At 45.7% G+C, this 14,843-nt stretch overlaps 1 protein-coding gene across 1 annotated transcript in view; it reads left to right on the top strand.

The window, feature by feature from the left end:
• Positions 1-5,398, top strand: part of LOC139064986 (uncharacterized) — a 46,268-nt gene extending 40,870 nt beyond the window's left edge. The window contains exon 2 of the mRNA XM_070547871.1: positions 4,848-5,398. Within this exon, the coding sequence (XP_070403972.1) occupies positions 4,848-5,398 (551 nt within the window). The remainder of the gene's footprint in view (positions 1-4,847) is intronic.
• The last annotated feature ends 9,445 nt before the right edge of the window (positions 5,399-14,843 follow it).

The following is a 14,843-nucleotide window of genomic DNA, read 5'->3' on the forward strand; positions in this document are numbered from 1 at the left end:
TGCCAAGCTTGAGAGCTTTATTAAAGAGCAAATATTATCCCAAAAGAGCAAAATTATCCGAAGACGACTTACCAGCCATGTCCAGCGACGCCAGACCCTGCCCGACCTGCCAGACGGGCTCCATTTCCAGCGGCGACCTGCACGCTAAGTGTGAGGTCTGTCTCGGGGCTCACCACGCTGGCCTGGCCTTGACCCCGCAGGCCTCGTGCCCGTTCTGTGCCGCTCTGCCCGTGGCGGAGAAGATTCGCCGGGTCGAGTACTTCACTCCCGCCGCCGACGAAGAATTTCCGGTGGCTGACTCCTACCCGCTGGACAAGGCTTTGGTTTTCTTCGACGCCGGTCAGGAGCCGGCTGGCTTCAACCGGCTGGATGACGTCACCGACAGCGAAAACTACGATGAGGCGGCATCCCTCCTAGACATAACGGAGGTCGATGAGCTTCGCTCAGCGGGTCCTTCTGCCCCAGTGGCTTCTCGCTCCTCCCTGCCAGCAGTAAGAGCACTGCTCCAGGAGCTGCCTGCCATCATTTCTGCGGCAGCAGCCCGCAAGGGGCTAGCTGTGCCAGAACCGGCCCTGCCTGAAGCGGATGATTTGGCGGGAATTTTCGGGGCAACTCAGACACGCTGTCCAGACCCTATCTGGCCGCGCTTCCCCGCTGCTATGAGCTGCTGGTCTGCCGCCTTCTCCGAGCCTGCCAAGCTCAAGGCGCCAGTCTCCATGTATGCGCCCATCACCAAGGTCGAGGGGTTTTCCGACCAAGGCTGGCCGTCCGTTCCTCCGCTAGAGCCGGATTTGGCCTCGCTGTTCGGTGCCAAGAACCACCTCGCTGGCCCGCGAGCTGTTCCTGCTTCAAAACATGACCAGCTGCTGACGCGGCTCACCGACCGCGCACATCAGTGTGCCTTTCAGACTGGCGCTAGAGGGAATAACATCGCCCTTCTTGCCTTCGGCGTCTCCAAGATGATGGAGGAGCTGGAAGCTCACGAGGAGTCGAAAGCCGTCATAACTAAGACTGCTGATGCTATCCTCAATCTGTGTGCTGCTGTGCTCACCGGTTCTGCTCGCATCGCTGCCTGGCAGACCCTCATCCAGCGAGCGATCTGGCTGAAGGCCCTGCCCTCCATTCCGGAACATCTGCAAAAGGAGATGCTGGATGGCCCCAGGGCCGGAGTGGGACACATTTTCAGCCCTGGAGTTTCAGACCCCAGACCGGCCCACTTAACGAATTATTATTAAAATCATGTTAGAACTTTATATGTATAGTCTACAAAAGCACACTACTCGGTAAAGCCTTGTAATTCAGTGCAAGAAAGAGTTGCTTTACAATGCATATTTGAACATCAGTGCACATCTCCAACATTGTTCTTTACAACACATTCTCTAACAATATAACAATCTACCTTCTGTTCAAACAGCTGTTCTGAGATTTTCAAATCTTTAAAATGAAATGACTCAGCACTCCCTTTCACACTTTTTCCAGTTTCCCTAGACTCACCTGCACACAATTAAAATAATCATCTGTAAAGCTTTAGCACATTTGATATGGAAAACACATTTTTTGTAACCAATTAAAATATTTTCTATGGCAAAATATGCAGGCTTATTTCATTTTACTTTCATTCTAATAGCGATCTGTTGTGGGCTTTGTGCATTTACTAATAAAAATACAACAGGTCCCTACTATTATTTGGACATTAAAATTATTATAATCAAACTGATGTTTGCTTGTTTGCACATGAGTTGGCTCACTTTCTATCCCAACAGGAGCAATACCCTCACTGCTGGCTCCTGGCTCTTCTTCTGACACTACATTGTGTGAAAATGGTCACAATTCAGCATTCATTTTCCTTTTTTACACACTTTCTGATCAATGCTGATTCATCTAGTATTTTAGAACACTTTCATATAGAGCCAGGATAGTTTTCATCATATAAATTTTAATAATATTCAGTTCACTGACTCAATAAGTAATCCTACCTGTACATGCCCGCTCTGGAATTGTGGGCTTCTGCCTGGTGCTTATTAGGCCTACTGGATCTTGTGTTTGACTCTGAGGGGCTACAAGGCAGTTTGGTGGCATCAGTCACATCATACTGTTAACTATATTACATAACGTTATGTCATGACGCCATATAATTCATTATTGATGCTTAATTAACTTGAATGGTGATTTGCAGCCGGTAAAGTTTAACATCTTGACTTGCCTTACCCGTTTTATCTTCATTTGAAGTTAAAGACCGCAAGCTTGTTTGAGAAAAAAAGGTGCTCATTTTTGCACATTTAGCTGCATCTGTTTCCAGCGCTTTCCTCTTTTTAATTCTTGCCTTCTCCGCGCCACCCTTGCTCTTTCTACTTTCCATCTTTCCGTCAACTGCGTGGTCACGTGGTGCGCACAGGCGCATACGGGGGGAAAAAAAACAACGAGCTGCAGCCTGCAGGTAGAGACAGCCGGGAGGAGCGTATGTGATCAGCCCGGCGGCCTCAGTGCCATGACTGAACACCGGCACCAAAAAATAAAAATAAAATGATAAAAAACAAAAACGAGAGCACCGGCCGCATGCGGCCCAAACATCGCGCGGCCCACCGGGAATTCTCCAGACCCTCCCGATTAGCCACTCCGGGCCTGGATGGCCCCATCACCACCGATGTTCTGTTTGGTCCCCATCTTAGGGGCGTCATTGAGAGGGCTCAGAAGACGGCCGAACTATTGGCTACGGTGAGAGACCTGGTCCACCCTCGGTCAGCCTCGCACTCCGGCCGTTCAGACAGAGGATGGGACGAACGGCGCGGAAGCTTCAGACGTCCAGCTGCACCGCCCGCTCCACGGAGCCGGCCTCCCGCTTCAGCTCCACATCAGCGGGACCAGCGAGATGGCGGACAACGGTTCCGGCGGGGTCAGCAGACGCCGTCTTGGCAGTCCCAGGTGCAGTAGCCTCGCCAAAAGCAGCCACGGAAGTGACTCTTTGGGGGGAATGTGTGTGTTACTGATTGTTCTGATGTTGTTGGTTTTGAAATAAAACCCAAAAAACGTCACTCAAAGAGCACAATTCTACAGTCCTCCGCAGAATCCTCTGCCGAGTTTTCACACATGTTCCCCACACCAAGCACTGCTGCATGCACACATGTTCCTGCAGGTAGTCATAATACACGGCCAGCCGTAAGGGTGCGCTCCATTTGCGCTCCGGCCCCAGCATCCGGCCAGGCCCAACTCTTCCCGCTCTCCCCATGCCGTTGGGTGGGGCGGGATGTCATTTCGCTGTCTCGACCACGTGCGGCGGCACAGTGCGCTGCTCCATCTGCTAGCACTCTGTCACCCCCGTGCACAGGCCCGGCTCCCACTCTTCCTTCACTCTCGGACTCCATGCTCCGCGGTGTGGACCAGCCTGTTCCAGCTGTTTCGCACTCGCCCTTTCGAGCGCAGCCCTCCATGGGTCGCCCCCAGGTCTCTGGTACGGGCGACGGCGGTAAGGGCGCATGCACAACCCTCAGACGTTGTTCACGTGACCGCGCACACGCGTCCACTGTCGGAACGCGCGCACGAGTGGCGCCGCCTTTGCATCATGAGTAAATGGATTTCGGACACCATTCATTGCGGCCACACACTTCATTTTCAGGCCACTCCACCTCCCTTCAACGGGATCGTGGAGACGACGTTCACATCGCAAGTACAGTCTCAGGCGCTAGAGCTGGAGCTGCGGGAACTTCTGTCCAAAGACGCTATTTCCCGAGTCCCTCGCGGACAAGAACTCTCGGGTTTCTACTCCCGCTACTTCGTAGTACCGAAGAAGTCGGGAGGAATGAGGCCGATTCTCGACCTGTCCCTGTTCAACTGCTCCATAGCAGTAATGCATTTCCGCATGTTAACGATGAGACAAGTCTTGGAATATGTGCGCCCCGGGGATTGGTTCACGTCAATCGACCTGAAAGACGCATACTTCCACATACCAGTAGTTCCAAACCACCAGAAGTTTCTGCGTTTTTCGTTCAAGGGAGTTCAATATCAGTTCAATCGCCTCCCTTTCGGCTACTCGCTAGCCCCGCGCACCTTCTCCATATGTCTGGAGACCGCGCTGCAGCCACTGCGCATGGAGGGAATGAGGGTCTTATTTTACCTGGACGATCTTCTCCTGTGCGCTCGGTCCAAGGACGAGGCGTCACAGCAAACCAGGAGGTTGACAGAGCATCTGTCAACCCTAGGGTTTTCTATAAACTGGGAAAAGAGCTCCATCCTTCCATCCCAGTCGATTGTGTATCTTGGGGTGGAGTTGGACGCCTCCCTAATGAGAGCACGTTTGTCGCCTGCAAGAGCGGCAGATCTCTCCACGGTGATCTCCCGTGTTCAACCCCGCAAGATCGTGAGAGCCTGGTTAGTCATGAAACTCCTGGGCATGATGTCCGCAGCCCATTCGGTGGTGCCGCTAGGTTTGCTGCGCACGAGGCGCTTGCAACGCTGGTTCGTCCGCCTCCGGGTACACCCGATACGTCAGAAGAGACGTATGTTGAGGATTCCCCCTTCATTGGGCGGGGACCTCGCTCACTGGGGGAACCCCTGCATCCTCTCACGCGGGGTTCCCATCGGACGTCCTGCGTAACACGTATCTGTGTTTACGGATGCGTCACTGTCGGGGTGGGGGGGCACGTGCTTGTCCCATACGATGGCAGATCGCTGGCCCTCCCACACGCACGAGCACATAAATGTGTTGGAGCTTATGACAGTGAGAAATGTGATCAGACACTTCGCTGCCCTTCTCGAGGGCCGTCATGTCGAAGTTCACACAGACAACCAGGTGGCGGCAGCCTACATAAATCGCCATGGGGGAGTTCGATCCCTCCCACTATTGCTCGTAGCCACAGATTTACTGTGTTGGGCACATGTCCACCTGCTGTCCATCAAAGCCACCTACATTCCAGGGGTCCTGAATGTGGCAGCAGACATCCTGTCGAGAGGGGGACCCCGCGACTCCGACTGGCGTCTACATCCTGCACTGATATCACAGATCTGGATCAGGTTCAGGGAACCATCTGTGGATCTGTTCGCGGCTCGCGAAAACGCTCAGTGTCGCCTTTGGTTTTCCCTGAGTCCCCGGGACGGACCCCCGCTCGGGGCGGACGCCTTCTCACTTCAGCCCTGGCCTCGAACGCTCCTTTATGCGTTTCCACCAGTCCCTCTGATTCCCCGTCTCCTGGACCGAATTCGGTCGGAACAGCTCTTGTTGATTCTGGTGGCTCCCAGACGCGTGTCCGCGTCATGGTTTCCGGACCTGCAAGCGCTAGAGTCCGGCTCCCCGTGGAGGCTCCCGTGGAGGGAGGACGCCCTTCTCCAGGCGGATGGGATAATCAAACATCCTCCGGAAATAGGCCAACGGCTGTGGGTCTGGCCGCTGAGCGGTCACGCTTAGAGGCTTCTGGGCTGCCGCATGATGTGGTCGCCACGATTCAGAGTGCGCGGGCGCCCTCTACCATTGCGTCTTACGCTGCTAAATGGGCAGCTTTCCAGAACTGGTGCACAGAACGGAATGTTCAAGCGCTCTCCTGCCAGCTGGCGGATGTCCTATCATTTCTGCAGATACTGATGGACAGGGGCCTCGCATTCAGCACTGTTAAGACATATGCTGCAGCTATCTCATCATGTCATCAGGGTTTTGGAGATAGATCTGTTTTCAATCATCCCCTCACAAAACGTTTTCTAAAAGGTGTCAGGAGGAACAGACCTGTGTCCCGCCCGCTTTTTCCCCAATGGGATCTAACGGTGGATCTGCGTGGCTTATCTGAAGCTCCATTTGAACCCTTGGACCAGGTCTCACTCAAGTTCCTGTCACTTAAAACTGCATTGCTGCTGGCACTAGCATCAGTTAAGAGAGTGAGTGACCTAACCGCCCTCTCAGTGGCTCCCGCATGCCTCAGGATCCGGGAGGATGGCGGGTCTGCTGTTTTATGCCCCAACCCAGCCTTTGTGCCCAAAAGCATTAATGCTTCCTTCAAATCCAGGTCAATTTCATTGGCTGGACTTTTTCTTCCTCCCCATAATTCTGAGGAGGAGGTGGCTTCTCACCTTCTCTGCCCGGTGCGCGCGCTTGCACGATATGTGTCACGCACTTCAGGGATTCGTCGCTCACAAAACCTGTTTGTGCACTATAGGGAGTCTTCCCTTGGTCAGGCGCTGTCGGCCCAGTGCCTTTCACGCTGGCTGTGTGACGCCATTTCCCTCGCTTACACATCATCAGGGCAGGATCCCCCTGAGGCACTCAGGGCTCACTCAGCCAGAGGGATTTCCTCTTCTATGGCGCTCCTCAGTGGTGTGTCAACGGAAGACATTTGTCGGGCTGCTTCATGGGCTTCACCCTGTTCCTTTACTCGTTATTATTTACGAGATGTGTCTTCAGGATCCATCACTCGTTCAGTGCTTGGACCCCAGCAGGCTAAATGAATGCTTATGGCACCTCATTGGCCTTGCTGAGATGGATTTCATCCTGTTGTGGATGATGTTTTTTAGTGGGGGCCCCTCTCTTATCGTGCCTGCCTCAGTCTTTAAGCCTGGTCTGAGGTTGAACGTCCCCCACTAGAGGAGATTTTATTGGGTGTGTCCATTGGTTGTGTTAACCAGTGGGGCGTAAGCCCATCCAGCTGCGCTTTATTCCAATAGCAGCTAGCTTAAGGGCTAAGACTAGACGAAATAGAACGTTGGTTACGTATTGTAACCCCAGATTCTATGAGTCTAGTCGCAGCCCTTAAGCCACTGGCCCCTCTGGTTATGATGGGAATAAGAGCCATTGGAGGTGAGCAGTGGGGTCACTGCGGTTATATACCACGAGGGGGCCCACTTATTGGTGGGCGTACATTTAAGCTCTTCATGATTGGCTGATGCGGAGATCATCCTTCCAATAGCAGCTAGCTTGAGGGCTGCGACTAGACTCATAGAATATGGGGTTACAATACGTAACCAATGATCTTCAGCTAGCTTCAGGTTATTATTTTTCCGGAAGGCAGACTTCTTGGCAGCGCGCCAGACAGCATCACGGTAGATCCTGGATGTAAACTGGATGATGACTCCTCTGGGTTGGTTGTTATTGTTGGATTTCTTGGGGCCGATGCGGTGGACGGTATCAACGACGTCGGGGAATTTCACCTGCTCCTCCGGCAGGACTGTTCTGCAGACTTTGATGACCTCCTGTCGGACGTCCTGCTTCTCTCCCTCGGGCAAACCGTAGAGCTTCAAATTCCAGCGTCGTGAGTAGTTATCCAGGTGGGAGATGCGCTTTTCCTGTGTTTCCGCATTTGTTTTATATTGTTCAAGCTGTGATTCGACATCAGCAATTCTGCCCTTCATATCATTTAGCTCAGCGCAGACAGCATCAAACGACTCCTTCACCGCCGTGATGTGTTTGGTGTTCTCTTGGACAGCTTTTTTCATCTCGGAGATGACTACAGAGTTGCCACTCACCATTTTTTCAAGAGTGTCTGACCTCGAGTTAATCAGCATGGTGAGTGATGAGAGCTGGCAGAGAACCGTAGGTGTCTCCATATCCGTAACTTTTCTTAGCTTACCAGCGGGAGAGGCACATGGAGTGATAGGGAGAGGGGGAAACTCTTCCTCCATCCGGTTAGTTGAAGAGGCTCGGAAACTGCCTCCAAATAATCGTGCATGGAGTCGATGAGAGTATTTTTAGTGTCGGCGGGCTTCTCAAGAGTAAGAGGCTGGGTAGCTTGGCTAACATTAGCGTATTTGCTAACGGAACTGCTGTTAGCTAGCAGCTTTTTAGTTTCGGTCTTTCTCTTCTCAGGTTTACTCATTTTGGTTGAAAAAATACTTAAACTCAGAGTAAATTATGATTATTGGATAGGAGCAACAAAAGTCTTTGTTCACTGTGTGTAATATATTAAAGTAAAGCTAGGTTCGCAGAGCTCAACGATAAGTGAATGCTCAGAGCGCCATCTTGGCAACCCTTTTTCCATCATTTTTATTGCTCCCACAGACGAATCCGTGACAGCTCTAGTGGAAGATCCACAGACACTTCCGGGTTGAAGACCGGTGGGTCACCGGCCTCCGGTGCGGAGTCAGGAAGCAGGGGAGCACCAGAGGCAGATGGAGAGCGCCAGAGCAGTTCTCAATTTCTGAAATAATTTATGACAACTGCTACCAATGTGGATTGTGGAATAAAAAGAGATAAACTGTTAGTTTTCTCAATATTGTCATTGCAATCGCAGCAGATAATGCCATCTGCCGGCTTAAAATGGTTATTGCAGTACATTTTAAACAACTTGGAAGTGAAAAGGCTGTTTGTCACTACAACAGATTTGGGAATGTAGTTTATTGTTAATAGATATTGTGATTTTACAACAATAAAGTTTTGTATTGTGTATATAGATTTATCACTCTCTGTAATGTGAAGGGACTCCAATAAAGAAGACTTAGAACACAATAAAACTTTATTAAAACCAAGACCTATGCTGTTTAGTCTTGTACCTCAAATCTGGAGAAAACTTTGAGGTTCTTCTCATCTATGATAAAGGAACAGAACTTGTCATAGTCATTTTTATTTTCAAAAGCAAAAGTCAAATGTTCTGCTGGAGAGTCATAATCATGGTCCTCGTTCCAGCTTTGAACTGCCTCAAGGACTTCCTGCTGTTCTTCCTCATCCATGGACAGAACGGATGGCACTTTAACCATTCCCTCGAACAGTGTTTCCTTTACCCACTCGGCTGCTGCCAGCGTGTCTGCCAAAATACTGCTTTCCTGTGAAAATGACAGACAGACACACACACACACACACACACACACACACACACATTTATATATATACATGCAATGTTTATGCATGTATGCTGAAAACCCCTCTTTGATTTCGAAGTAGAAGTTGCAAAATTCCCGGGACATCAAACACCCTCCGCCCTCACTGTAAATATATACATATGTACTATATACTATACTTGTTATGTGTGCTTTACCTTTGGAGTGTCATCATTAATGGCCAGTTCTGCTTTTCTGTGAGGTCAGAGAAATCATAGCGTTTCAAAATTTCAGCTTATTATACATGCTCCTAACAGGAGTCAGCACCCAAATGTTACTATACCCTTCATTGTCAATGAATGGCTTGGTCTTCATAAGCAAGTCTTCTGCTTGAAAACGGCAGATGACATTTGTCCATGCTTTCGTTCTTTTTTAAACACAGAAACAGTTTTGTTTACCTGTTTGTAGCTACCGTTTCGCCGACAGCTGCCGGCTTCTTCAGGCTGACGCTGATGGTGGCGCGTCACTTCCTTCTCCGTTTATCTGCAGGCAGCAGAGGACGTTGTCGCCCTCTACTGCCCGCTCTCCCCTCTCCGACGATGCAGTCCCATGCGTGGTCCAGCGTGTAAACTCCGTCGTCCCTGTTCATGGTCCCACATCCACGTCTCCTTATCTCTATTGCTTCCTTGATCCATCTTTTGTATTTTTGTTGTTCAGTGGTTATGATCCGTGTGCTGTCCCAGTCCATTATATGGTTTTCTCTTAAGCAATGATCTGTTACGGCTGACTTTTTTATTGTACTTTCTGCTTCTTCTTTTGCTGCTCTTGTGTGTTTACGATTTGCCTCTTTCTCGCACTCCTTTCTGTGTTCTATTGTCCGTGTATTGAGGCAGTAGAGGGCGACAACGTCCTCTGCTGCCCGCAGATAAACGGAGAAGGAAGTGACGCGCCACCATCAGCGTCAGCCTGAAGAAGCCGGCAGCTGTCGGCGAAACGGTAGCTACAAACAGGTAAACAAAACTGTTTCTGTGTTTAAAAAAGAACGAAAGCATGGATTTACAAAGACACAGCAAGAACACACCTAAGATGTTCAAAGAGAAATACGGACAACAAGGAACGAAGGACTTCCGCCGTTTGGAACGATTACACCAGAAACACGCACGTCTAAGAAACCACCTTTGCTTCTGTTTAAGATGCCGGGACGAAAACATCACACCCACAAGCCTACAGCTGAAAACATCGATCCGGACCCAGACAGCACAAAATATAATAGAAAGAGCACAGAGAGCACTGCTCAAGGAGAGGATAAGGAACGTCATAACCAAACAGAGGCGTGTGGAGGACGAACTGGAAAGAGGACACCTGGACTTGAAAAGGAATTACAAACTTGATAAACAAATGGAGGAACTAATTAAAGGACACATGATGGAAAAACAGGAAAAAGAGTTCATAAAAGTAAAAGAAAGACACATAAAGAAGTTAAACAGACTCATAAACAAGAAAAAGAGGGGAGAAATACAAGGCAACTCCACACCAAACTCATGGGTATGTAACATTTCACAATACAAACTAACAGAAGCAGAAGAGAGCATATTAAAGAAAGGTTTAAACTTTGCAGTCACACCAAAAGAAATACCATATGATGAATTTATTGTAGCAACAGAACTAGCATGTCAACAGATCACAGATGAGGGAAAGAAAGCAGAACTCAGAAATAACGTAGTTGGGATATTAAAAAACAGCCAAATTCAACACAGCAATATTACAAAAGAAGAACAATCAGCCATGACAGCTTTATCCAAAAATGAACAGATAATTATTCTACCGGCAGATAAAGGAAGAACCACAGTAGTTATGGACAGAGAAAAATATAAACAACAGATGAAACAGATGCTAGAAGACAAAAATACATATGAAATACTTAAAAAAGATCCAACAGAAAACATTAAGAAAAACATGAAAAAATTACTGAAGCCACTGCACGAAAAAGGCAAAATAACAGAAAAAATGTACAAACACTGGATTCCCACAGAAAACATAACACCAAGAATATATGGAACACCAAAAATACATAAACAAAACACCCCACTTAGACCAATAGTTGACAGCATAGGTACACCAACATACAACATGGCAAAAGATATCAGCAGAATCATCAGCCCGTTATTAGGAAATACAGACCAACACTGCAAAAATAGCATAGAATTGGCAAAAGAACTAAAGGAAATTACAATAGAAGACAACGACATACTCATCTCACATGACGTCACATCTCTGTTCACAAAAACACCAACCCAAAAAACCATAGACATAGTAGTTAACAGAATCAGACAAGACAAAACTTTACATAAAAGGACAAACCTCACAGCAGATGACATAGCACAACTTATAGGACTGGTAGCTAACTCCACTTACTTCACATACGACAACACAATATACAAACAACTGGAAGGCTTCGCCATGGGTAACCCGTTATCAGCCACCCTGTGCGAGTTTTTCATGGAAGACCTGGAACAAAAAGCCATAGCCGCCGCCCCCCCCAAACTGCAAAATAAAACTATGGAAACGCTACGTAGACGACATACTGGAAATCATACCAAAAGGTCAAACAGAAACACTAACACAACACTTAAACAATATTGACGACACGGGCAACATAAAATTCACTTATGAGTTAGAAACAGAAGGCAGCATAGCATTTATGGACATGAAAATCACCAGGCAGACCGACGGGACCCTAAACATAAACACATACAGGAAACCAACACACACAGACCAATATCTATTATGGACATCAGAACACCCCACCATACACAAAATGTCAGTAATCAGAACATTATATCACCGAGCAAACATGATAACAGAAGAGAGAGACCGTAAACAAGAGGACAAACACATACAACACGCTTTAAAGACCTGCAGATACCCGACATGGGCAATAAACAAAGGAAAACAACAAACAAAAACAGAAAGCAAAGAACAACCCAAAAAAAGAACCAGAAACCCAGAAAGACAAGAACCAAAACCAGTGATAACCCTACCATACATCAGAGGCATAACGGAAAAAATAAGAGCAACAATGAAAAAACACAACATAAACACACCAACAAAGCCATACACAACAGTTAGAAACAGATTAGTACACCCAAAAGACAAAATATCAGCTGGACAAAAATGTGGAGTCATCTACGAAATCCCATGCAAAATAATCAATAAAACATACATAGGAGAAACCGGACGCCAACTCAATACACGGACAATAGAACACAGAAAGGAGTGCGAGAAAGAGGCAAATCGTAAACACACAAGAGCAGCAAAAGAAGAAGCAGAAAGTACAATAAAAAAGTCAGCCGTAACAGATCATTGCTGAGAAAACCATATAATGGACTGGGACAGCACACGGATCATAACCACTGAACAACAAAAATACAAAAGATGGATCAAGGAAGCAATAGAGATAAGGAGACGTGGATGTGGGACCATGAACAGGGACGACGGAGTTTACACGCTGGACCACGCATAGGACTGCATCGTCGGAGAGGGGAGAGCGGGCAGTAGAGGGCGACAACGTCCTCTGCTGCCCGCAGATAAACGGAGAAGGAAGTGACGCGCCACCATCAGCGTCAGCCTGAAGAAGCCGGCAGCTGTCGGCGAAACCGTAGCTACAAACAGGTAAACAAAACTGTTTCTGTGTTTAAAAAAGAACGAAAGCATGGATTTACAAAGACACAGCAAGAACACACCTAAGATGTTCAAAGATGACATTTGTAGTCTGCACCCACTGAATCAGAGCCTATAAAACAATTTTACATCAAATTAATTTGGAAAAAGTTAGAATCTACATTATGCAGATATTTGACCACATTATTATTGTGAAGGCACTATTTTCTGTTGGTGAAAATGTAATTTTAGCATCCAACTTCTTCCTGCTTGTGTTACAAAACATTACAAATACTAGTAAGTTGTGTTTTTTTATATTTATAAGTGTCATATAAACATACCTCGGGCAGAATAACATCTGTTATGAAATGAGGATCCACAGATGTAGTTCCTGAAAGTGACAGGACTCTTTCCAATCGCTGGATGATTGTTTCAGTCTGGAACAGGAAGTAATAAATATAATAAATGAACAATAAAATTATACAATTAATTGGGAGGTTGGAGAGAAAGTCATTAAATTCTTTAGTTCTGTATAACTTCCAATGTACGTTCTTGTCAATAACACATTATTTATAAATTTTACCATGGCCAATTTACACCTTATCCTGTAGAATAAATCTCTGTTTAGTAATTCTTCTTTTAGTAATATTGTATAAATTTGTATTTGTATTTACTGTACATATTTAGAGAGTAACAGGGACGGTGCTTTAAGTCCAGACGCTTTTCTTTCAAAGCTCCTTAGACTACAATGACCTGGATGACTGAGAACCTTCACAGACACATTCTATATGGTATTCTATATGGTTCCACAAACCAAAATATATTTTCCAAAAGGTTGGAGGATTAGAATTCCTGTTAAAATGTGACTTTGAAATATATAAATTACCAATCAAACTATCTGACTTCCATAAACAAATTCTGCTCTACTGGAAAATGATATTCAGCCACAACTTTACACCGCATAGCTCCACCTTGTGGAATAATAGAGCCATTGTAATTAATAGGAAGACTAAATTCAAAGAAGAATGGTATGACAAACAGATTTTATATGTGACAGATTTGATGGATAAAAATGGCAATTTGTTACAATTTGAATGTTTTGTCGAAAAATTTAATTTTAAATGCTCTGTTAGAGAGTTTAATCAAATCAGTAGAGCTATTCCACTTCCCTTAAATTCATGATTAAAAATACCTTGCTTAATTCAAATGTGGTGATTAAACTTCCTGAGTTGAAAATTGGCAAATTTAAATTGGGTGAACAAAAATGTAATAACAAAGTACTTGGAAGTATGTTAAAAATAGTTATTCTATGATATTGACAAATCAAAGAAAATAAAAATCACAGGAAAGGAAACTACAGCCATGCAGCTATCTTAAATGGCCAATTGCACCCAAGTTGAAAGAAATTCAATTCAAAATAATACATAATATCAATCCAGCTGCCGAAACATTAAGAAAAAGATTTAATTTTGAAGTGAACCAGTGTGTCTTTTGTATGACAGAATGTGAAACCATTGAGCACCTTTTCTTCTCGTGTTCAGTAACAACTGGTTTTTGGGAGGATGTTTATCGATTATTAAATATTGAGAGAAATGATGTATGGCTTAACAAATCTAAAGTGTTGATCTACATGGATGCTCTGCCAAAAAAGATATCCAAAATGGTGAATATTATTTTCATCATGGGAAAATACCATATACATAAAACTAAATGGAAAAACAGCAAGCCTAACATTAACCATTTTAAAAATGAAATAAAACAATTTACAACATCTCTAAAAGTAGTATCAGAAAATAACCAATCTATAACTGAGTTGTACGAAACAATGTCTGAGTTTCTTGTTCTTTAAATTACAGTCCAATGAATCAAACATGTTTGAAATATAATGCTGAAATATCAACCTCTGAACATTTTTTGTTTGTTGATGATATTTTATTTTTATTTTATTATTATTTTGCATCATAATTTATTTTATGGTGTAGTGTCATGTGGTAATTGTTGCAAGTTCTAAATGTAATTTTCATGTTCCTCATCTGAGGTCATTTGTATTTGCTTTATTCTTCAGTACGTTGAATGTAGGTTACATTTTAAACTGAATGTATGTGAAAACGAAGATTGAAATAGTTACAAAAAAGTTGTTTAAAATGTACTGCAATAACCATTTTAAGCCGGCAGATGGCGTTATCTGCTGCGATTGCAATGACAATATTGAGAAAACTAACAGTTTATCTCTTTTTATTCCACAATCCACATTGGTAGCAGTTGTCATAAATTATTTCAGAAATTGAGAACTGCTCTGGCGCTCTCCATCTGCCTCTGGTAATCCCCTGCTTCCTGACTCCGTACCGGAGGCCGGTGACCCGCCGGTCCTCAACCCGGAAGTGTCTGTGGATCTTCCACTAGAGCTGTCACAGATTTGTCTGTGGGAGCAATAAAAATGATGGAAAAAATAAATG

This window comes from Nothobranchius furzeri, unplaced genomic scaffold (genome assembly GCF_043380555.1).
Source record: "Nothobranchius furzeri strain GRZ-AD unplaced genomic scaffold, NfurGRZ-RIMD1 Scf071, whole genome shotgun sequence".
NCBI lineage: Eukaryota > Metazoa > Chordata > Actinopteri > Cyprinodontiformes > Nothobranchiidae > Nothobranchius > Nothobranchius furzeri.